Source organism: Tasmannia lanceolata, unplaced genomic scaffold, assembly GCF_043159265.1.
Source record: "Tasmannia lanceolata isolate RefF3 unplaced genomic scaffold, GAP_Taslan_0.1 ptg000015l, whole genome shotgun sequence".
NCBI classification, from domain to species: Eukaryota; Viridiplantae; Streptophyta; class Magnoliopsida; order Canellales; family Winteraceae; genus Tasmannia; species Tasmannia lanceolata.
In genome coordinates, this window is record NW_027518692.1 from 31,428,785 (window position 1) to 31,454,606 (window position 25,822).

Below are 25,822 nucleotides of genomic sequence, written 5' to 3' on the forward strand. Positions count from 1 at the left end.
TGATATGCAACGGCCATTTCAGCAATAAGTATCATTGATATCAGCATGAATCGAGTCATATGGATTCTCATGGTCTAAAAAATAGAGTGATAAACAATGTTTCGACCATATATTTGTGTCAACTTATATTTTTTAATAATTTTCGATATATTTACTTCAACTAAAAACTATGATTTGATATTATAAAGGTGACTAATTAGATGCATATAAGTCTGCTATCTGTTTGTTTTTTTGTCAATATCTTTAGTTACTACTTCAAGCAAAAGTATATAAAAATTTATTTTAACTAAAGAATGACAAAATACACACACAAAAAAAAATGCAAAACATTAACATCATTGCATAAATCATTAGATACTGAATGGTCCCGCATAATGTTTCAAAACATGTGAGCACTATCACTGCATGTCATTGCAAATTCAATCATTCACTATATCAATGTATTCATGACAACCCAAATTTTCCTGTTACATGTAAAAAATAATCTAATATAGGGAAGTGATATATTCACCCCTTTTTTGACTTGGGCCAGCCCCCTCTAGTGTATTTAAGACTGCCCTTTTATACTACAAGCGGGTGGCCCAAAGAAGAAAATGGGGTGAATATATCATTTCCCTAAAATATATACTGTAGACTCATATTTATACTCAACTCAACAAAGTCTTTGTCCCAAACTAGTTGGGGTCGGCTAAATGAATCCTTTAGAAAAATTTCATGAAGGTGGAAAGAATCTACCTGGCTCTAATCCTGGCTCTAGTTGGGTTCGTCTACGTGAATCATTTTCTTCCATTCTATCCTATCCAAGGTCATGTTCTCTGTTATGTTCCTAGCTATCAAGTCATTCCTCACTGTTTCTACCCAAGTTGTTTTCGGTCTGCCCCTACCTCTTTTTACTCCATCAACTTGGCACGAGTTGCCTCTTCTCACTGGAGCATCCAAAGGCCTATGTTGGATGTGTGCAAACCATAGTTACCTGGGTAGGAAATGAATTCGAGAAACAAAACGTGAAATGGAAACGGGAAACGCATGAAAAAAAATACAGGGGAAACGAGAAACGAGAAACAATAGAAAATCGTACGAGAAACGCCTTAGGAAATGTTGTGTTTTTTCCAAAATGATTTTCGTAAGTTCCACACATGTTTCTTACACATTTCATATGTGTTTTCTACAAGTGTTGCATACGTTTATCACACGTTTACACATTATTTACTTAAGTTTTCCATATGTTTCACATGTGTTTCAGAAACATTTCTCCAATTTTGTATCATATTTTGGAAACGTTTCTGAAATGTGTTTCCCTCATTTTAGGGGAAACGTGTTTCCCTCATTTTAAGGGAAACGAGTTTCCCAGCCGCGTTTCCCAGCCGTGACAAACGCGTTTTAGAGGAAACGGGTTTCCCACCTGCCCAAGGAGTTTCCGGCAACTATGGTGAAAACCATCTTAAGCTGTGCTCTCTCATCCTCTCCTCAATTGGTGCCATCCCCACCACCCACCTTTTTACGAATGTCTTCATTTTTAATTCTGTCTAACCTTGTGTGGCCGCACATCCATCCTAAGCATTCGCATCTCCGCTACACTCATCTTATGCACATGCTGCTTCTTGGTGGCCCAACATTATGAGCCGTACAGCATGGCTGGCCTCACAACTGTAGACTCATATTTATAAGACATTTAATAGGTAAGGAGTCATTTACATTTATTAGGCTCTAAATAGCGTAAGAGCATGTAAATAACATACGTTAGCATAAGTTAAGGCATTTAATAGTTTATTACATGCAGAGAAAGTTACATTTATAACCTAAATAACAAACATAACATTGAGCAATTTATGGTAGATTATTAATTATATTTATTTTTATTAGAAATTCTTCTTTTTATTTTTATGATTAAATGATTTTTAAGTTCTTTACCTTTTTTGTTTATTATTTTTATATTTCAAAATAATTGTTTTATATTACAACAATAGTCAGTTCTTCCATCTAAATGGGCAGATCTTAGGCAGTAAATATCTTCCCTTTCTTAATAATCTGTATTCATGTCTTCAATGAATCAGAATTTCACCATCCTCCAGTGTGTTGGTGTCGATCGGCTCCGAGAGCCTCCGACAACATCTGCGATCTGCAGACTCGGGTGTTGGAGGTAGGTGCATTGTGGTAGTTTTTACAGAGGTTGTTATTCAGTGGGAGGGCATCAAAGAAACCTTGGAATTATGACGTGTATGCATTATGGTCGCACTAATAAAAATTCATACAACTATTTGGATAAGTTTTGCAAGCCTATGTTGGCTGATTAGGTGTCTTATGCACTAGAGGATGATGATATGAAACCAAATAGGTGCTTCGAAAAATCAACAACATGATTTTGGTGGTGATTCAGTCTCGCTTTCATGAGTTAGTGTAAGGAATTATTTTCAACAGTCCATAAGTCGTCATTATACATCGACATTTACATTGGCAAACTCGGGTAACCATACATCCATTGTTTCATATAGGAAACCAATGAAGGTCAGTGATTCATGCGCCTACGACCATATGATAGGCGAGTCCTCTACATATGTTTGCACCGAACTCATTCGATAATTTTACCAATGTTCTTTGTCCCTGGGTCCGGTAAAGGTACTATTTGTCCTACCTCCTGTTTTTTGTCTTATGTGATTCATGTTCCTAAATTTCCTTTAATTTGTTATTGTGAGTAAATAAACTAAATCTCTTCAATGTACTTTAAACTTCTTTTTGGACGGAAATGTACTCAACATGGTCATCTGTAACTGGATAGTTTGACTTTGAAGTAGTTAGTTCCAACATTACATTCAATGTCCACTTTAGCATGTGAGCTTGGGAATTAGGCAAGCATTATAGGGTCCCTTTTCATTCTACAAGTGATTACTGTGAGTTATTCCTTTTCCTGTAGTGCATTCATATATTTGGGGTCCAACTAGAATAAAATGTTTCTCATGTCATAGATACTTTTGTTATAATTGTGGATGATTATCCAAAATGACATGGTTATACGTATTCAAAGGAAGTCCTAGTTCTTAACTATTTTTAAATTATTCCAAAAAAGTTCTTAACTATTTTCAAATTACTCAAAAAAAAAAAAAAAAAAAATCGACTCAGTTCGGTAGGAATTATGCATCTTATGGATTGATAATGCTGAGGAGAATTTATCCCATGAATTTTTAAAAAAGAACCTTAATCATAGAATTCTCCATCAAACCTCTTGTACTCATGTTCCTCAACAAAATTGTGTGGATGAATGTAAAACACCTGCATATCATTAAAGTCACTGTTTGTATTGTTCTTACCTTCTTCGAAATTACTCCATACTTTTCTCACGAAGCTTCGCCGCTTATAACTAATTTTCTTCATGAATTTCAAGAATCTATTTCTGTTCTTCTAGTTGTCACTCCTTTATCTCCTTCATCTTTACAAATGAAGTTGTTTCCTCTATTCTAATTTTTGTATCCTGTGAGCAGCCATTATAGGCTTATATGAGAATTGGAGGTGGCACCAAATGTCTTGACCCATAAAGAAAACCAGTCTACCTCAACGTCTAACAAATCATAGTTTAATTTTTCCCCACTTGTCTTGATCTTTCAATTAGCCTCCGCTAAAGTAAATGACTTTGTACTCAACATCCAATTGCTAAATTTGTATAGTTTAAAGATTTCTAAACTTCCTATAAGCAGTTTTCTTTCTCTCTTTCCTTTTATCATTTTGCACAAGTAACGTCTCAAGTCCCTTGCCAATGACCGATGGGAGCAAGGTTTCAGATTTCGGTATGCATTTTGGCACTGACGGAAATCGAAACATGTAGGTTTCAGATGGAAATTTCAGTAGAAATCCTATAAAAATACGAAAACTTCTGAAAATATAAGTAAATGATGGACGTTTAAGATGAAACTTCAATAACTGCTAGAATAAGCACAAATACACACTAAAGAACCATCGCATTAGCAAAAAAAAAATCGGTTCAAAAACACCCAACACCCAGTGACTTGCGCTATCACACATGCTTGATAGTTTAGGACATACCACAGTTCACATATAATTCATATAAATATTTATGCATAATGCATACATAACATTTCACATGCAATTCTTATAAAAATAATTATTTGACACACTTACGGTTTTGGTTTCCCAGCTTTAAATTTCGGCAAACATTTTGGTGGGGATGAAAACAGAAATATCTCGGTCATTTTGTGCAGTTTGAATGAAAATTTAAAACTACGATGGATGATGCCAATGGACGAATGGGTAGTCTCATTGAAAGTAATATTTACTTATATATATGGTTGAGCATTTCCGTTATGGTACAACTGTGAGGATAAATGCAAGGCTAGTAGCTAAAGGGTACACTCAAACCTTTGGCACTGACTTCACTACGATAGTTGCACCTATTGACACGATTAATTTTGTTTAACTACTTATTTCTATTTTTGCAAATAAATACTGACCATTGTGGCTTCTAGATATTAAAAATAACATTCTTAATGGTGAGATTCAAGAAGTTTATATGGAGCAACCTCCAAGGTTTTTTTGCTTGCAGGAAGTCAATAAGGTTTCTAGATTGGTAAAGGCAATGTATGGTTTGAAACAAACTCCTCGTGCTTGGTTCGATAAATTTAGCGAAATTATTATCAAGAATGTATTTTGACGAACACATCTAGATTATTCTGCATTTGTGTGGAGAATGAAACAATCTCCTTGACACCATGTTGGAAGGTTTAATTAGACTATAACACATACAAACATTGTATTTGTCGTAGAAGTAGTGAGTCAGATTATGCATGTCCCTACTATTGATCGTTAGACCACAGTTAGTCGTATTTGAGATTATGCATGCCACAGTTAGTCGTATTTGAGATTATCCATTCAGCCTCAACCTCTAACCATGTTGGTGCCATTTCCTTTGACTACCCAGAATTTCATACACCCTTAACCAACCTTACCATATTCAGCAAGAGAAAGGGGAGGAAGAAGAAATGTCAGTAATTGCCAGACGATTGGATTGGACCACGGCGCAAATGGAATGCGCCCCTAATTATTCCCATAGAATGATCCGAACTGTTCGTGTGACGGGCCAAAACGTGAATGGGTTGTGCCCTCAATCTTAAAATTTCATCATTTGCATCTGTTTCCATACGTTTCCGTGATTTTATAAAATTTCCACTGAAACCGAAAGGTTTCTGTCTCTGTGCCGACCGAAATAGAAACCAAAGACAACGCTAAATGATAATAAATGCCTTCGACTAAAAGGTAAGAACATTATAGATGTATGTATTTGACATTTACATTTTACAATGACACTGAAAGTTGACTTGATAAACTTATGTTGTAACCTTGAAATAACTAAGACAACGCTAAATGATAATAAATGCTGCACGTAACATGCCATTCAACCATGTTAAGCATGCGCTTCAAGTTACTGCATTTTTTACTTATATTTATTTTTCCCAAATTTTTAGCAATTCTTTGTTTTTTGTACTTTTCTAACTTGGGAAATGGCTCCCATGTGTTCCAGCTACAAGAAATTTGTATGAGTAACTGAAATGGTTACAAGATCTAAGACACAATCATCAAACCACTTTTGCACATTGGTACATTAATAATATAGGAATATCCATGATCAAACAAGGACCATGCTCAAGAAAAATTAAGAATAATAAGGGGCATCACTAAATAATAAAGAGAAACAATTTCAGATCCAAATTAAAAGAACTATAATGTTTCAGCTTCAATACTTCATGCATTAATCTTCCAAGAAAGTTAAAAAATAAAATCTTAGCACCTACCTTGATGTCACGCAATCACCTAATATAGCATAGTTTGAGGGAGCCTGTGGCCTCCAAAAGGTGAGGTTATAACCGGGAACATTTCCTGCAGCTAAAGATCACAAAACCCACTTGCAGTTCAGCTTTCAGTAGAAGTAATTAAGGAACAGCAGCCATCACAAGTTTACTTTCAACACATTTAAAGAACCATGGTTTGAAATTTCAGACCAAAATTTCGGATTTCGGCCGGGACCGACACCGAAAGTACCTTCATTCGGTGTCATTCACGAATTTCAGCCTAAATTCCGAAATTTCAGAAGGCTAAATATTTTGAAATTTCTGATTTTTTTTTACAGAATTTCGTCCAAAATTTCGATTTCCGCTGAGGCTGAAACTGATACCGAAACCTAAATTTCAAACCTTGGAAAGAACCAATTCAGATTTCAAAATTGTACATGCTATACAAGCTTGATTTAAAGTTATAAACCTTTTTGTGATATCCAAAGTCGATCAAAGTTGGTACATGAGGCTAGTGGGCTGGCATTTCCAAATTGTAATGCTGCACTAGCTTGATTTTGCAAGTTGAGCACTAGAGAAATAACACTCAAAGAAAGGTGGATATACATATCAGTTGATATCACAGATACACTGGTCTTATCTTTAACAGATGTATATCCGCCTGAAATGTCGACTGGATCAAGAATAACAAGGCCTGAACCAGCTTCAACAGTGAGATCCTTCACAAGGGCCCGTACCCATGTATCATTCTCTTTTGCAGCATACCTGTTCAAAACAAACCAGGCCAGGAAAGCAGTTTAGATTGTACCAACTTATTAGCTCCAACCAAAGACATGGTTTTAAATTTCGGCTGAAATTTCGGATTTCGGTTTGGATTCCGGCTGAAATTTGGTCATTTTGACCAAAATTGTAAAAAATTCGGCCGAAATGACCGAAATTTGAAAACAAAATTCTGTTTCAGTAGGGACCGAAACTGAAACTGAAACTGAAACCGAAATTTAAATCCATGATCAGAGATGGAACTGCTGTATCAGCTTTAAGAAAGGGTGAATGGTAGCTAAAACACATTTCAGGCATGATGATAGATTACTTGTAAGCAAATAACATGCGTATGAATACAAGAAATAATGAGAAAGAAATGGAACTGAAAAAAAAAACTCAAGATAACTGTCTTATATCCGTATCTATGTTATTCTAAAAGCAACTACGCATGGAGCTAGAAGGAATCTTTCATCACCTTTTCATTCGATCTTTCCAATTATTTTGGTTTCCAAATTTTCCTTTAATAAAACATAAAATAAACATATCTATTACTATCAACACCTAAGGAAAGAAAAAAGCCTCGAATAATGTTTACTTGAAAGAAATCCTCACACAGCAACAGGTCTCCAATTTTATTTTATTTTAAAAGAAAGAATGCCAGAATCTATTTAGGTGATGCACCTACAATACACCAGCAATTTTTTGCAAGTGCAAATACATGGGGTCTGGATCTTATTGGACCTCACAAAATGCAATATCTGTTCGAAGGTATTTTGTTCTATGCTGGGAGTAGAATCCAAGTTCGTCAAGTAGTTTAACACTTATAAGACTTATTTGCAGTGATTCTCTTCTAGAATAATTACTTTGGGCACCCCAAGCGTCAGTTATTGTTTTTAATTCTTTGTTTAGAAGTTCTAGGAGAGAAGTAAAGTTAAAGCAAGAAGGTGGGTGGAGTTTGGGATTGGTTGTAGCATAGAAAAAAGAAAGCAAGTATTAGTTACTTTTCCCATTTTACTGATTATGTGAATATGGAAGTTCAAGGGATAGAGGATAGTTCATGACTTTTTTCTGATGTTACTTTAGCTGTTTGCTGTGCTGTGCTGCGATGAATTGAGCAGTAGAGGCACTCTTTTTTTTTTAATGGACGATTCAACTTTTAAAGTTAGAAGCCTAGTTTCCGGTCCTAATTGTTGGGAACTGCAAAACAGATATTCTAATTCTCTGAGTAAAATGATATGCTATGCCATAGCAGTGGACAAAAGAGGGCCCCATGATCCAAATCTCCATCCACTATGCTGCACAAGCAAGGTTTAAATTTCGGTTTCAGTTTTGGTTTTGGACACAGCTGAAACCGAAATTTCGGCCAAAATTAGGTTAAAAAAAAAAAATTCAAACTTGTGGCGAATTTTAGCCTGAAATTGGAAAAAAGGAAATTTCAGCCAAAATTACAGAAAAGTGCTCAAGTTTCGGTTATGGTCTGGAACAAAATCCGAAATTTCGGATTTCTGTCGAAATTTAAAACCATGTGCATAAGTGTATCACCAACTCTTGCATGGAAATATAGCTTCAATAACAACTCCAAAGTTACTCTCAGAGGATGAAGAGGGAGGGAGATGGAGCCTCTTTTGGGTTTTCTACCAGCATATATATGATAACACAGAAGTACATGACAACACTACCCTAGTACAAATAAATGACAAAAAGAATAATGCTGATGTTAATTTTATAACGGGGCATTGAGCAATAAAAACAAAGCAATGATAAAACTATTTCAGAAGAAAAAAAAAGAAAGAAATACATAATACAAATCATTAGCTGAAACAACCACATCAACCTGTACAAGAAGTGGTCCAAAAAAGCGGACTCCCTCGCTAGAACTGGTGTTCTAAAAGAGGGGCTGGAGTGGTTCGATTTCCTTCCTCCGTGAGAAGTGTGTGATGTCTTTGATGTATATTTTCTGTTTTGTCTTATTAGTATTTATGTATTCTCTTTGTATCTCGGGTGGTCCATCTCGGCTCACCTTTTTTAATATATTATCATTTCAAAAAAAAAAAGTGGTCCAAAAAAATTTCTGTTTTTTTTTAAATTTTCAAAAAAAAGAAAGAAAGTGAATACTCACATAAAGCTCAAATCTAATTTTGCACGGAGGAGCTTTTCACCATGCAAGGAATCATCCAAGGGCCACTTGGTACTGTCATAGAATGTAAATTCAGGAGACACAACCTGCAAAATGCCCAGTAATATACAATAATGTAAGCACAACATTGAAAGTGCAACATTGAATAGTGCAATGAAAATGTTCCAGTTATAACTTCATCAAAGTTACTATATATATATATATATATATAGGGATTTGCTAGCGTCCATCGCAAAAGGATTTTCACAGATGGTCTGTTGCATCTGACAGCAGCCACCTCGTGAATGAAGACAAAATATGCTGAAAAGTGAGCCTGTGTGCCTGCTGTCAGATGCAACGGACCATCCACGAAAAGCCTTTTGCGATGGACGCTAGCAAATCCCATATATATGTATGTATGTATGTATATGTCTGTGTATATTTTGAATGGTTTCTTCATCATGGTTACAACTTGCAACTCACTGTACGGCAATCTACTTGTTATTTCCTTTCAGCATTTATGCTGAGCCTTCATCAGCAATTTATATCTAGATTTTACATTTCTGATGCACGCTCGTATTATTTCAAGTTCCATGTACAATGCCAGCAGGATATGGATAAGGGTATCAAATGTGGCAAGGAAAAAAGTTTCTATAATTATGATCATCACATACATTGCTTTGATGGATTTAATAAAAGAACAATTGCTTTGAAGGATTTAATAAAGGCCCCCATGTTCTAGCATATTTATGGGATAATATGGATACAGGTATCGAATGTGGCAAGGAAAAAAGTTTCTATAATTATGATCATCACATACATTGCTTTGATGGATTTAATAAAAGAACAATTGCTTTGAAGGATTTAATAAAGACACACATGTTCTAGTATATTTATGGGATATACAAAGTATCCCGTCATTTGGAAGTGTGAAGGGAAGAAAAGGAAAGAAGGTGGAGAAGAAGATAACTTAAATTTCATGGGCATGAAAGTTACAAAACTTATTTACCATTCCCTCTTATATTATCTTTTTTGAAATGAACTTCAAAAAAAAAAATTCCTCGTGTTATCTCAAGTGAGTAACATAAAAAAAATACTAAAATACCTTTCATACAAGAAACGCAATAAAAAAGGCTTTGTTTCAACCCTCCCTCTCAAGATGGAGCATAGATGTCGATCATGTCCAGCTTGTGAATAATACCCTGAACCTGTTTGCCTGCAACTGCCTTGATAAGAATATCCGCCAATTGATTTTCGGATTTGACATAAGGAACAATGATCACCCCGTCCTCTACTTTGTCTTTGACTTAGTGACAATCTACTTCTCTGTGTTTGGTACATTCATGGAATATTGGAGTGGTGGTGATATGAATTTTGGCATTATTGTCACAAAATAGTTTCATAGGGATACTCTCACCCTCTAACAAGTATTTTTATCCAAATGACCTCACAAGTAGCATGTGTTATTGCTATACCCAGCCTCCGGAATTGATCTGGGGACAACTGCTTGTTTAATAGTTTTTCGTGCAACCAAATTGCCTCTAACAACCGTGTAATATCCACTAATGGACCTACAATCACTGACAGAGCCTGCCTCAATCAGCATCAGTAGCCCTCTACATCCAAATGACCATTGTTAGCATACAACATGGCTTTATAAGGGGCCCCTTTCTAAGATAACTAGGAATCATGTAGGCAAATTCAAGATCAGTCGAACGAGGTGCAAGAATGAACTAGCTCACTATACAATTGCGTATACAATATTTGGGGAAGTGATCGTGAGATATATCAGTTGTTAGAGAGGAGCTCACCATGCTGATCATGCAATTTATGATTTTGTTCCATTAGATTGCTTGGGGTTTTGGCACCTAGCTTTCATGTTCTTATAGAAGGCCCAAGTCATACTTTGAGATATAAAAGTTTCATGCTTCGATCTTGCCACGCCAATTCCAAAAAATATGACGAGGTAATGCAAGGTAGCATCACGGAAGCTCTGATACCAACTTGATGTTTGGCATGGTAGGTTCTTATTGTGGTGAGTATAGGGCTAGGATTGTAAGGTGGTGAGGTAAAAGGGCAAGGTGGTGGGGTTAGGATAAGTGAAATAAGAGGAAAAGGGTTGCAGAAATTGTGGAAAAAGGAAGTAAAGGGATGCAGAAATTGTGATTTGAGCAGCTAAAATACAGGAAGTGAGGTGGTGTTCACGATTGATATTCAAGAGCTTCAGACGGCTAAATTTAGGGACTTTGCGTGGCTATTTTATAGGAATCTTGGGGTGGCTAAAATAACAGAAACAATGGGGTGTTTACGGCTAGATTTAGGATGTGTTTTTTCGTCAAAAATAACCACAGAATGCTTCCGGGTGGGTGATGTTTAATGGCAAACAATCCAGCAGGTTGCAAGGGATGGGTTACAGGAAAATAAAATTTCAGAAAATCTGTGAACGATTGTTGGGCTGTAATTGTGTGCAATAAGTTCGATTAATACTAACCTGTGGAAGTGAAATTTGGCAGAAAAAAGGCAGCAAAAGTGGCTGTTTGAGAAGACAAATTTTGAAAATTCGTGGCTTTTCCTGTGACTGATCAAGGTGATAATGAGTCATTTTTCAGAGAGCTTAACCGTGCATGAAAAAAAGGTGAGAAGATGAAGAACAGATGAGAATTCATTCAGAACTGTGAACAGTTGTTGCGTACAAGAAGGAAACTTCTCCCAGTCGTCCAAACTTGAAGTCTTGCATTAAAACAAAAGATTATACACTAAAAGAAAATCAGAAGTTTTCATTAAGAAAACTTATAGAATTAATTCATGCAAAACAGATAGAAACCAAACTCCTCTTTTCAATTCATATTAAAAAACATATGCTTCTCCTTGCTATTATTTACATATTTATAAAAGCTTATTTGGTAGAATCCTATTCATACTTGTTTTCCAAGTTTGACTAAAACATAAAATAACAAAAACTCTATGGGGCCGTTTGGATACTCAGATTTTAGAATCCAGGTTTTTAGTTTGAAAACAGTGTAAGAGGGTTAATGATCAAGCTGCTGTGTCTGTCCTGACAGTGTTTCTTGGATTTTAAGTATGAAATTCAGGTTTTAGAAATCTCTCCCCCATCTTGAGATTTCTAAAACCCGGAAACATGGGACGATCTCCTGCTCTTTTGCTGTCTGAAAGAAGAGTGAGAAATCAGAAAATGACGGCTGGTCCCTATCTTCTCTTGTCTCCCATGTACAATTTTGAGGAAATCCAAGATTCTAAAATCCGTGTATCCAAGCTGCCCCTGGTCCCTATCTTCTCTTGTCTCCCATGTACAATTTTGAGGAAATCCAAGAATCTAAAATCCGTGTATCCAAGCTGCCCCTGGTCCCTATCTTCTCTTGTCTCCCATGTACAATTTTGAGGAAATCCAAGATTCTAAAATCCATGTATCCAAGCTGCCCCTAAGCTTGGCTAAAATATATCAAGCTTCCTAAAAGCTCTCCTATTACACATCAAACTCAAAACTCCCTAAACTTTTCTAAGTTACATGTCCATCTTTCCATACTCCATAAAAAAATCTAGACTTCCTATTTGACTAAAACCTACTCGTATAAAACTCCCACGTAAGAACCCTTCCTAAACTCCACTAAACAATTTAAAACAAGGGCTTTTGTTAAGCCAATAGGAAATCTCAATAAAAAAAACTAAGAACTAAAATTTAGACCCTTTGTGAAACCAGAGACGTTGATTGTGAAGCCATTCCAATCTCGTGGCAACCTGGGATTAAACGGCCATTGGATGATATCTCTCGCCATAATCTTGATTCAATCATTGATCTGGATTGCTTGGTCACTGACCGAGGGCTTGACATTGTCCGATCATGGCCTTGGGAAGCTTTCGACCCATGATCTGCACGATCCAATCAATCCGATCACCAATTTGAAGTATCTGGCCGTGGATCAGTTGTATTAATTCCACTTCCTACTCGCAATATGCTCTTTATGATCCCGGCTCGATTCAATTGCATGTATTTAGCTAAGTTTATGTTTTTATGTAGAAGAGCCATATTTGAATGGCAGAATTTCCAATTCATCAACGAATCTCCAATTTGCTTCACCAAATGAAAACTATATACAAAATGAAAGTCTGTGTCATTCATTTCCAATAAACAATATTTATTTTCTTCTAGGAAGCAGTTTTGAAAAAAGTACAACAACAATTGAGAACCTATATACAAAATGAAAGTGTTTGTCATTCATTTTCAATAAACAATATTTATTTTCTTCTAGGAAGCAGTTTTGAAAAAAAGTACAACAACAATTGAGAACCTTAAACAAACCAATAAATATGTCATCATGTCATAAATCATGGCATGCTTTCCACATCCACCTAAATACCAAACCTTTTGAAAAAATGAAACTTGCAAGCATACCCCACAATAAATGGATAAGCTGAATGGATGCCGAAACAAATAAGAAATTAAAGTAAGATAGTCATTTACTCCAACAAAAGAAGCATACATTGGTGCTTCGACTGGAATTATATGAAAGGACAATGGAGAGCAAAATAGAGACCAAATAGATATTTTATAATCAACCTTTATAAACGAAATCATGGAAATATATTAAATAAAATGACATCTGGAAATCATGACGGGCAAATTTTAAGAATAAACAAGAAATAAAAATAAAAGATACAAACGAAGAATCACTTTCTTCAAGAAAGATCAACGAGACGAGACAATATTTAAGTTTAATTAGTTTACCTGGGCTTCAAAAGTGACACTTTGCATTTCGCTAACGGCACTGCTAGTGTATGGAGGAGGAATAGTTGATTCTTTTGAGGATACTTGTGAAGAATTCAGAGTCTTTGGATCTATCTCAGAATCAAAATTCTCCAACAAAGATATGTCAACACCATCTTCCGCAGAGACTGAGTAACTGCTGTCATTGCTCAAGTAGGTAGACTTCCGTAGAAGGGCACCATTCTGATGAACAGGAAAATAATATGATATAAGAAAATATTCTTAAGAGAAGGAAAAATTAAGAGACACTGCCTCATATAGACAAATTATTGCTGGTACCAGTAAGGCTGTACCTAGCGAAGATAAAATGATAAATCCATCTATGAGCAACTTAGTCAAAATGGAAACAAATTGATCTTTTATTGGGTCACACCATACCCTAATCTTTTTTTAAATGGATTTTTTCACAACTTGGGTAGAAACAATGAGGAAAGACTTCATGGCAAGGAACATAATAGAGAACATGACCTTGAATAGGAGAGAATGGAAGAAAATGATCCATGTAGACGAACCCAACTAGTGTCAGGAATAGACTTAGTCAATTTGAGCCGGGTAGATTCTTTCACCTTCTTCATGAAAATTTCCTTATGCTCTGTTTGGTTGCCAGGTTTTTTTTGTTCCTGGGAGTTTTGTGGGAGAGTAAGTTAAATTTTGGTCCCATCCCATGTTTGGTTGCCTTTTAACACTAGGTTTATTTTAATCCCACTCTTGTAATGATTACTTGTGGGGTGAATTTTTTAATCCCACTTTTGTAATGATTGCCTTTTCATCCCATCCCAAGATAACCCCAGGAACAAAAATAAACACAGGAACCAAAAATAAGCTTGAGAAGAATTTTTTTCTACCCAACAGTTCAAGCAACCAAACAAAGGTTTTTTTTTTTTCCCACCATATCTCCCAGGGTATTTTTTTCTCCCACATAACCAAACATGGGATTTTTATTTTACCAGGATACTTCTAGGACTTTTTTTTTCCCACCTATCTCCCAGGGTATTTTTTTCTCCCACATAACTCCCAGGAACAAAAAAAACCCGGCAACCATACAGAGCATAAAGGATTCATTAGCCAACCCCAACTAGTTTGGGACAAAGGCTTAGTTGAGTTGAGTATATATATAATTCGCGCTAAAGAAATTAGGTACATACTAAAGCAAGTCCGTCTTATATCTTTAGTAATAGTATATAAGTTTTCAGAATTTCAGTTTATGAGCGGTCAAGAGAAAATAACATAAATTAGCAAACACAACAAATAAAAAAAACATGTTTAAAGTTAATAACCGGATGGCATCTTTAAGAACAATAATATAATTTTGCGAATTTCAGAGTTACATTATGATGAAAGGTCAAGAGAAAATAAAAATGTTCAATTTAAGACAAACTTTAGAGATAGCTACTTCTAAGAAAGTCTTGCTCCAAACAACATAAGTTAGCACACACAGGACGTAAAAAAACACATGTTCACAGTTAACAACCGGTTGGCATCTTTAGGAACCATAATAGAATTTTGCAAATTTCAGTGTTAGATTATGATGGAAAGGTCAAAAGAAAATAAAATAGATAAGCTCAAGGAATGCCCAATTTAAGATTCTAAGAATGCCTCCTCTAAACAACATATGTTAGCACAGACAGCATGTAAAAAAAGCATGTTCACAGCGGCATCTTTAGGAACAATAATATAATTTTGAGAATTTCAGAGTTAGATTATGATGGAAAGGTCAAGATAAAATAAAATGGATAAGCCAAAAAATGCCCAATTTAAGAAAAACTCTTGACATAGCTACTTCTAAGAATGTCTAGCTCTCGCCTGAGACTCGTTCGTGCAATGGCCCAGAGCAAAAAAGACTACTTTGATTCCAACTTTCAAAGTAACAAGTGAAGATTCTCCATAGTCGAGTACTTTTACATCATGCTCTCTCCTGAGACTTGTTCGTGCAATGGCCCAGAGCAAAAAAGACTGCTTTGATTTCAACTTTTGAAGTAAGAAGTGAAGATTCTCCATAGTCGAGTACTTTTACATCATCAAAGGAATACATGTAGATACTTACAACCCTGAGGCCTATATTTTCTAAAATGGCATCAGATACTGTATGTATGGGCAACATGAATAGGAATTTTAGAGTGTTTGCGCGCGCGAGAGAGAGGGGGGGGGGGGGGGTGAGGAGAATCCACTTTGACATTGCGACATAAGCCCTTTTCAAGGTTTTAAATCTCGGTTTCAGTTTCGGTCATCAGCGAAACTAAAACGTTTCGGTTTCGGTACGAAATTTCGGACGAAATCTTGTAAAAATTTCACCGAAATTTCCGAAACGTTTCATCGAAATTTCTAAAACGTTTCACTGGGCCGAAATTTCCGAAACGTTTCGGCGAAGTTTGGTACTTTTCCGACTCAATGTGGATTTCGTTTCGTTTTCGGCCGAAACGAAAACCATGGCCCTTTTGCCTCATTAGTGTAGGGTTTACTTTGTTTTCTCTAGTCGTATCTAGTCATTTCAGTATTTTGTCATGTACTTTTGCATCATTTTACACTAGCAGGGGTAGTTTGGAAAGACCATGTTTCATTAAGAGTAATTCTGGCATTTCATGAGCTAGCTATATAAAGCCCCTTGAAGTCTTTCTTTAGTTTTTGATTGAGTTTGAAATGGTAGCCAAATTCTCCTTTGGAGAGAACATAGAGAGGGATTTTCTCTTCTCTTTATCCCTTTGTTTTTTTCTTCAAAATAAAGATTTGGTTTCTTCTAATCTTTTCTTCCGTTTCTTCATCCAATTATCTTGTTTAATCCAATATTAATATCAGATTTGAGTGTTCTTGCATCCCATTGCAAGAATCGAAAATTTTCTTCAAATATTGTTCATCATTCCAAAGATTGCCAAATTCGCTTCTGCGGCCACTCTAATGCCTTACTGCTGCCATTGGTTGTGTCTTGTGAAGCCCGTTTTTTATGCGAATTCAATCCTGCATGTGCCTGTATGGATTGTATTTGGAGGCATAAAGGTTAGGAAATGGAGAAAATTTACATGTGAATACTCATTGGAACTCCAGAGCTATGATGCAACTTGTTACTGAACTGTTTTGGAACTTTAGTGAATTGCAATTCATCTTATGGTTCAGAGAATTGGCTTTCCTCATATTGTTTCTTGAAAAGTTCTGAGCTTATACTCACATCAGAACCGAACAAAAGTAGTTTCCTCAAGCAGTTTTGAAAAACATTCATCACAAGTACTTTGCATTTGGTTTTGTTGGGATGTCTGTAAATATGATACAATTCAAGTCAAGTTTTCTTACCTCGATCAGGTAAGCTTGAAGAGAATGCTCAAAGTCTGAATGTCCATGTGATTCCCTATCACAATTCTGCCAACATAACTGGAGTAGCTGCTGGTAACTAGTCGCTGGCCTACTAACTTGGATACAATACATTCCTTTGAAGCCATAAATGTGGTACCAAAGAGGCTATCTAATTATTCTTATAACAGAATTATTTGGTTGGCTCGAGCACTTGTGATTACTTGGTTGTGTGAACAGGATATACTCCCTCTGAATTTAGCTATAAAGTCGGCAAACTTCAAGAACCCTTTTGGATCTATAAGCACTTAAAATTGCACATATTCTGAGTGTTTGAATACACCAAACAGTCTCAGCCACTAGTCTTGGAAGTATTTCAAGTTCATATGTCTTAACCTCAGTGCCAACTGCCAAGGCAAGAAAATTTTAGGTTTTGAAATTGAAATTTTAGACACTGCTTCCACGACCTGACCACCTGCATCAAAAAGTGGTATCATTCAATTTCCGGCAGAAATTTGAAGCAGTATCACAGCAGATTTCAGCTCACTCCAGCTCGGCCGTCTATCTCCCTTGAATTTACCTACATAGCATTTTTGGACATGGCTTCACAAGGGTTAGATTACAATCAGTTGCTACACAATTCATACAATGTAAGCGTAGACGACTGCCTGGAGACAAATCATCCAATGTAAGCGTCAGAAGGTGATGATCGGGTTGATGAAGAAGACAACACATTTAAGGAATATAATGAAGAGCTTAGTGCAGCCGTCATTCAAGAAGAAAGTGAGATTGATGACCCCATTGATGATGAGGCCGACATGGATGAGGAGTCCGAGTCCATTGTAGAGATTGCAGACACAGAGCATTGTGACTGAGTATGCAGATGATTCATTGACATGTATAGATGCAGATGATGGGCATGAAGATACCGATGTTGCAGATGGTCCCACAGTCACAGAAGAGATATTGGCATACGTTCTGTGGATACGGTGCTGCCTAAAAATATTACACCTAAGACGGGTGAGATCTTTTTGCGCTTACCGTGAGTTGCTATTTATGGTCGATGATTGGTCTGAGCCACTTTTCCATTCCACCGCATTTGCCAGGATGAACAGCTTCTGATGGCCTATATTAGAGGTGACTTTGATGGCCTTCTTCTCATAATGAGAGTGTGGGTCATTTACGTATTTGATCCAGGAAGACTACCAATTCAGCGGAGCTGATTGAGAACTTGAGGACGAGCTCTTTCAAGAAGGGGAGTTTCATGCAGGAGCATCCCCTTTGGCATTGCGACATCAACCCTCTTTGCCCATTAGTGTATGATTTACTTTGATGCGGGAGCATCACCTATGGTACTGCAATATCAGCCCTCTTTGCTCATTAGTGTAGGATTTACATCGTTTTTCTCTAGTGGTAGCTAGTCATTTTAGTACTTCAGCGTGTACTTTTGTGTGATTTTACATTAGCAAGGGGTACTTTGGGACGACCATATTTTATTAGCGGTAATTTTAGCATTTCATGGGCTAACTACATAAAGCTCCCTGATGTACTCTTTCTATAATTTTTGATTGAGTTTGAAATGGTGTAGAGATACTCCTTTAGAGAGAACTTACGAGAGATTTTCTCTTATGTTTATCCCTTCGTTTTTTGTTGAAAATTGGAAATTGAGATAAGGTTTCTTCTAATGTTTTCCTTCTTTTCTTTATCCAATTATCTTGTTTAATGCACTATATCATATTTGAGTGTTCTTGCATCTCCTAGCAAGAATCGAAAATTTTCTTCGAAGATCGATCATCTTTCCGATGATTGCCGAATTCGCTTATGCGGCCATTTGCATCAGGGAGGATGAACTTTTAGAACTCTTGGAGCCTGGTGCAGTAACTAATCGGGTGGCTTTACGTGATCTTGTTTGTGAGGTAATGAAACTATCTGCAAAGCTTGCAAAAGGATCACTTAACAATCTTATATATTAGCTAAAATGCCAAATTCTACAACAATCTATGCATGCTGGACTCTCTGCTGACTTTAATATGATGTTGTGGTGACATCATTAGTATAGCCTATTCGGCCTTTTTATTTGATTTAGTTTTCCACCTTCAATTGGATATCTATGCTTCAAAATGGCGCCAAAAGTCAGCACAAGAGTGTGCAACATGTTTAATGATAATTTAGCGTAGATTTAATTGAGAGGTTTTACATAACCAACCAAATAGTTCTCCCAAGTATTGTAAAAGCAAAAAAAATTTATATATTTCATTTTTTCTACTACTATAAAAGAAAAGATAAATGCATATTCCAGTTTTTACAAATGAGATTTTCCTACTAACCCAATTAAATCATAAACACTGTGGAAAAGCAAAGTTCATAAAAACCAAAGTTCATACAACTATTAAGCCTTTAGAAGTTGAATTCAAAACCTAAACTCCAAAAAGAATCAGTGCATGGATGATATGTCAAGACCATATTCTAATTGCCGGAGTTACAGCCCAGTCTTTCCAGTCATTCCATTATACATACCAGAAGCTATAGATTTATCACAGCCGAAACTCAATCAATTGCACTAAAAAAGAGAATAAACATTTACTGCTATGCTTGGTACTGAATACAGCTTCCAGCCGAAGATGATATATATATATATATATATATATATATATATATATATATATATATATATATAACTAGGTGGAAAGCATAAGTACAAGGTATTTCCCGGATGGTCTGTTGCATGAGAGAGCAGCCACGCACAAGGCATTTCCCGGATGGTCTGTTGCATGAGAGAGCAGCCACATAGGCTCACTTTTCAACAGATTTTTCTTTATTCATGATGTGGCTGCTCTCATGCAACGTCCGTGAAATGCCTTTTGGGATGGTCCCTAGCAAATCTCATATATATATATATATATATATATATATATATATATATATATATATATATATACCTATCACGTATAAAAAGTGTTTCATATGGAAATTGATAAAGATGACTATTAAATAATTAGGTGGAAAGCATAAGTACCTCAATTTTAACATTCTTGAATCGCAACTTCTTACCACGCCCAATTATAATAATAGGTTGAACTCTGGAAGCTGAAATTTCTTTCAAATCAATTTCCTCACTTAAAGAGATCGTCCCTCCACAACCATCATATGTAAACTCATCAATGCCAACTGCATCCACAATTAACTGCCTGTTGAGGGACAGGTGCATCAAACTGTCTCTCTGTTTGTAGATGGATGTTGAAAGTACAATGTTGTCATTCCGAACTATTGGGTCATTCATAGGATCCGATAGTTCCTCCCTTCCAGTTAAAGTACCCAAGGCAGGCACAAAAAATTCACCTACAGCAAGAAGAAAGTCCAGAACAACAAGAACACGGGGTTGCTGGACCCGGACCACGAAGGATTGTGAAGATGACCGTACTCTGTAATCCATTAATAGCATAGTCAATTTTGGAACGTCCATATCTCCAGCATCTTTTAAACTCTTCCTCAGAGTGACACCATCACTAAGGGGTGTCGGGAAATTTCCAGTAGAATCAGAAATATTTCCTTGTTTGGAAACATCAGAAGAAGAACCAAGCATCAGCCGCATTTCAGTCTTTGTACCAGGACGGATGTCCAGTACAGAAAACTTGGGAATAGTCACATAGAGATCCTTCTCAGACAAAGAGGTAGTCCGGTACGATACCCAAAGGCCTTCTAGCTGCAGAAGAAAAAGAGACAAGGGGTGGAAATATAGTAGTTCAACATTTGTTGGACTCATAAAATAAGTGAGTACCTAAAATATCAGGTCAATATCTGCAGACCGTCAAAAGTATGATATATTGTGAAAAAGGTTTTAAATTTCGGTTTTGGACATAGCCGAAACCGAAATTCGGTAAAAAAAACAAATTTCATTATTGTAACGAAATTTCGGCCAAAATCTTGTAAAAAAAATTTAAAAATTGCATTTTTCAAAAAATTTGGGCCGAAATTTCAGAAATTTAGGCAGAGAAATTTCCAAAATTTCAGTTTTGGTTGATTTCGGTTTCGGTCGAAATTTAAAGCCTTGATTATGTACATGAGAAGATGATGGAAAACACAGTCAACAACTTTCGAAATAAGAAAGAATTTCCATGAAGAAATGTATAGTATAACAACTTGTGATGAGGAAGGAATATGAGTACTCACAGCAATTTGAGCTAGCGGAGACTCCTCATCAACACCAATACACAATTCAAGCAAGGCATAGTTAACTTCAACTGCCACTAGTACAACAGTACGTGACAGCAATATTTGACTATGTAAATTGACCTTATCAGCTAGCATGCGTATAGAATCTTTTGAATGAGATGTGTTGCCACGAAAACTTGGAGGAAGGCTGGGTTCTTCAGATATGTTCATGTATGCACAATCTAGAATAACATTGTATTCCTTGGCAGACATCACACCATGCAATAAACCAACCTGCTCAAAAAATTGACAAGCAAAATCAATTCAAAAATACAATCCCCAAACTTTGTCAACACCATCAATTTATTGGTACATGAATGATGTTTTAGAATTGATCATGAATGATTGAATCATATTCTAAAAAATAATAATAATAATAATAATAATAATAAGTCGTTTATCTTTGGTTGTTGGTTGCTAGCCAAGAAAAGTACTTAATGTTCAAGAATTCTTTCATTGCATGCGAGACAAGAAAAATTCTCTTTTGGAAAATGCTCTTAAATAGTTTAGTTCTTGAATAACATAGTTTAATAAAGGATAAGAGCTACCAAATTGATAACCTGAATTTAGGAGTAAATAAAAGGTTCTAATTCAATTATAAAAACAAGAAGCATTCCCAAAACACGTTAAACAAACCATGATAACAAAATTTAGCCAAATTACTCATAGAAATTATAAACTTCAGAATTCATTGATCAAATAGAAATTAGTTTAGCCTAATGGAGGCTTCATACATGAAGTCCATAAACAAAACAATCAGCTAATTAAAAAAAAAAACAAGCCTCAAATAAGATGTCACAAAATCAAATATATGATGTAAAACTAACTATGGCCCAATCAACATCAAATGGAGGTAACAGAATGATGATGGATGATGTGGTCAATGTAGGGTAATAAGGGTAAGGCTAATCAAGGAAAATAAAGGTGAAAATATAATGACAGAGGTTTAGGAGCATAGGGAATATGGGAGTAAACTGCTAGAATGAATAGAATAAACCCGTACCTAAGAGTGACGTGTTGGATGTCTAGCCTTGATTGTCTGTGGCAGGATGTGCCTGAGAGAGAAAGAGCGCAAGCTAGGGAAGGAAACGGGGAATGTTCACAACTGAGATAAGGAGAAGGGGAGAAGGTTGAATAGTCAAGCACAAGAGAGGGAAAAGAACGGGGATAGAGGAACAGGTTATGAACCTAACAATGTAACCCAACAGTGAGGGTGACGGGAAGAAGATGAGAAGAACAGACGAGGGCGAAAAGCAAGTGAAGGAAGAGAAGGGAGATGGAGGGAGATATAAGGGGGAGACTACACAAGCCGTGAGGGGAAAGAGGGGTGACAGATAGAGACGAGGGGGCGGGGGGTTTCGTTCCCCAAAACTCTCGTAGGGCTTCCTCCTTGGGACTTTTATACAGGGGTTGAGGGGAGGTTTGTACTCACTAAATATATTAAGTCCACGCTTGCTAAATGTAGTAAGTTTGTACTTTTCATAAGTGATGAATGTTCTTAGGCTTAAGTGATGGTAGGCCTTGCGAAAAAGATGAGAAAGGTGAGCCCTATGCTCATATAAACATCCCACGCATCTATGATAAAAATTATAACTAAAAAGAGAAATAAATCTCAAATAAAAGAACTAAACAAGTCTCTCATGAAAAAAAACTAACTAAAATCAAGTCTATGGCTAATGTGTCGCATCAAGTTAATGTAGATGCTTCCAACCGAGCTTGGCTAGTCATTAAGTAGAGTTCTAAGAGCCTAATCTAACTCATATTCAGTCTCATTTGGTAGACTTTCAATATTCATAAACATATTATTATGAAAGTTTTGAATTATTAAAATTCGTAAGTGGAAGAAGAAAATTCAAGGAAAACAGTAGGAAACTAGAAACATCATAGAAGAGTTAAAGTTTAGAACAAGTCTTCTACTCAATTTGACAATTATTTTAAAACTCTGATAGATTTATTACTGCAAACTATACATCATTTTAATGTTGGCCATCATGCATGTACATACACGCTTATATAAGTGTCGATTTTTTTATCATATCAGGGAGGGCTTGTTGATAAAAAACCATTTACCAAGATATGTCCCGCATAAATAAGTTCAAACCATTGGAACATAACTTACAGTGCACGGATCGAGAATATAAAAAAAACCCGACCTGACCCAAGAAACCCATGTTGCACGGATTCTTCTGAATGGGTGAAGAATCCAATACTCTAGGATTCGCCATGCCACTTCTGTATCTCTTTTGATCTGTTATTTCTTCAAAATACTAAGACCACAACTCTTTTATTTGTTTCTTTCTAAATACTATGGCCACAACTTTATAATTACCACATGTTTTCAGTAGAATCTATACTACGAGTAAGTCTTTTATATGAAAATAAAACATTATATAAATATATATATATATTAAATATGTTAAAAATTTTCAAAAAATATGTTAAAAATTTTAATATATTACTTGTTATAATCATAATATTATTAAAATATTTTGACGAGTCCTGAATATTTTTTAGATTTGCCCAATCACTCGATACTCATGTCGGATTCTGAAACTTGCAAGGGTACCGATGCAACATAAGAAGAAACTATCCCGGGTAGGGTCGAGTATAGGAATCTCGGGCTTTAAAAAGTACTAATCTCTCGCCAACTCCGATTTCGGTATAAGATGAGGCTATTTCCGGATAGCAGCCTCAACGACCGGTGTCGGGGAGGTGGATGGATACTATTTTGCTCACTACTGATGTAGACAAGAAAACCTGCGGGGCTAATGTGCTTATCAAAGTTATGGCTGTTATGAAAAAATTTGCTTTCTCTCCTCATTGGTGTAACCTGGTCGGCTAGGTTACTAGAAAACCCACCCACTCGACCCAATTTGCAACCCTAAATCCAAGTTGTTAGAAACCACGGAGATAAGGGTAAGAGAGGAAGAACAAAAGGAATGGAGAAGATGGTGAGTCTCCACTAGGTATCTCCCATGTAATATGATTATAAATAGGCCCAACTAGGGCAACATGTGTACAAAGACTCTAACACCCCTCAAAATACATATAATGCCTAACTACACCTTTGATCGTGAAATATCAATTGCTTGTTGAACCCTGTGAATCATGTGAAAGTAGGATACTTCAAATTCGGGGGTCAAAGAGTTTCATAAAACGTTCTTGATGGAAAAATGTGAGTGAAAGATCCCACTGAACCGAATTTGGTCCATGAATCTAAGAAATAGTGAAAAATCTTGATCTCTCTCAATATCTCTGTCAATTCAAAGATCCAGGATTTGAATTGATGTCGTTTCATCGATTCTTGTTCCATTAATTCCTCATAAAGCTACCCTACAACACTCTTCAACACTCCCCGTCAAGCTGGAGTGTAAATACTATATACCATTGAACTCCAGCTTGCTACAAAGAAAACTACAACAAACAAACTAAAAATACCCATACAACAAAAGAATAATAATCTCATACACAACCAACTTGGTACAACACTCCCCCTCAAGCTGGTGTGGTGAATACATAATGAAAAACATGATAAAGATAGCAACAGCCACAAGAGTAAGCGAGATCAACAGTCATAACAGCTCCCCTGAATAAGCATGATGGCAAGAGCGATCAGAACAAGGCCTCCTCTTGAATCAAAACACGACGAAAGAAATTGTATGCCAACAACGATCAAACAGAAGCGCCTCGACAGGGATGTCAATGAGCCTCGAATAAAATAAGCATGCCCAAGGCGCACACTGTGAAAAACAGCTAAGTAATACTGGCAAAGACATCAGAGTAGCACAACGCCAATAGAAGAAGGGCTCCCACCACCAGAAGGGTGAGAGAAACCAACCACCGACGGGGGGCACCATCGCATGGAGAAAGATAACCAACTAACGATGGAGGGCACCAACGCCTGGAGATAGATAACCAACCAACGATGGAGGACACCATCGCCTGGAGAGAGATAACCAACCAACAATGGGAGGCACCATCGCCTAGAGAGACAACCGACCAAAGATGGCGAACAACATGTCGCCCAGCGTCCAGATAGACAAGGTCGACGACACCGTCGCCTAGAAATATAACAGACCAATGATGGGGGGGTGTCGTCCAGAGAGACAAGGTCGACGGGGGACACCGTTGCCTGGAGATATAACCGACCAACGATGAGGGACACCATCGTCCGGAGAGACAAGGTCGACGGGGGACACTGTCGCCTGGAGATATAACCGACCAACGACATGGGACACCGTCATCCGGAGAGACAAGGTCGACGGGGGACACCGTCAACTAGAGATATAACAGACCAACGACGACGGACGCCGTCGTCAAAAGAGACAAGGTTGACAGCTGACAGCTCGTCGCCTGAAGAGATAAGGCCGAAAGCCACGCTAAAGACCAGGCATATAGGCTAACAATGAGAGGTGGATTGCAATGCAAACCATGATGAGTGCGTAAAACTACGCAAGGAAACTACACATATGTGTAGAAGCACCAACAAACAGGAATGAAGAAGATGATGAATCTCCACTACGGAGCTCCTATGTAATATGTTGTATATATAGGCCAAACTAGGGCAACATATGTACAAAGACTCTAATACCCCTCAACATACATATAATACCTAAACTACCCTACAACTAGGGAAGACTGATTCATGTGTTGGGACCATTTATTAAGATTGTAAAAGAATAGTTTGGCAGTTTTTTTTATAACCAAGGGTTTTACTTAAATGAGTTGTAGTTTACAAATTGGAGGTTTAAGTGTGTAAGTCCTTTAACAATTCATTATATTAGAATTTCATGGGGTTTTTCTCATCTCTAGCCGCGAGTCAACTGCTGTCGAACCTTAGTACTGTCCGGTGTTGATGTTTGGGATTTTATATCT

General features: G+C 36.7%; 1 protein-coding gene across 3 annotated transcripts in view; it reads right to left on the reverse strand.

Moving 5' to 3' along the window:
• LOC143846489 (calcium-dependent lipid-binding family protein) overlaps nucleotides 1-25,822 on the reverse strand; it is a 119,356-nt gene that overhangs the window by 44,769 nt on the left and 48,765 nt on the right. For all 3 annotated transcript variants that reach the window (XM_077354924.1, XM_077354926.1, XM_077354925.1), the window contains 6 exons: nucleotides 20,906-21,181; nucleotides 19,752-20,438; nucleotides 13,418-13,639; nucleotides 8,677-8,780; nucleotides 6,265-6,560; nucleotides 5,799-5,889 (listed from right to left, as the gene is read on the reverse strand). In XM_077354924.1, coding sequence (XP_077211039.1) covers nucleotides 5,799-5,889; nucleotides 6,265-6,560; nucleotides 8,677-8,780; nucleotides 13,418-13,639; nucleotides 19,752-20,438; nucleotides 20,906-21,181 — 1,676 coding nt within the window. The remainder of the gene's footprint in view (nucleotides 1-5,798; nucleotides 5,890-6,264; nucleotides 6,561-8,676; nucleotides 8,781-13,417; nucleotides 13,640-19,751; nucleotides 20,439-20,905; nucleotides 21,182-25,822) is intronic.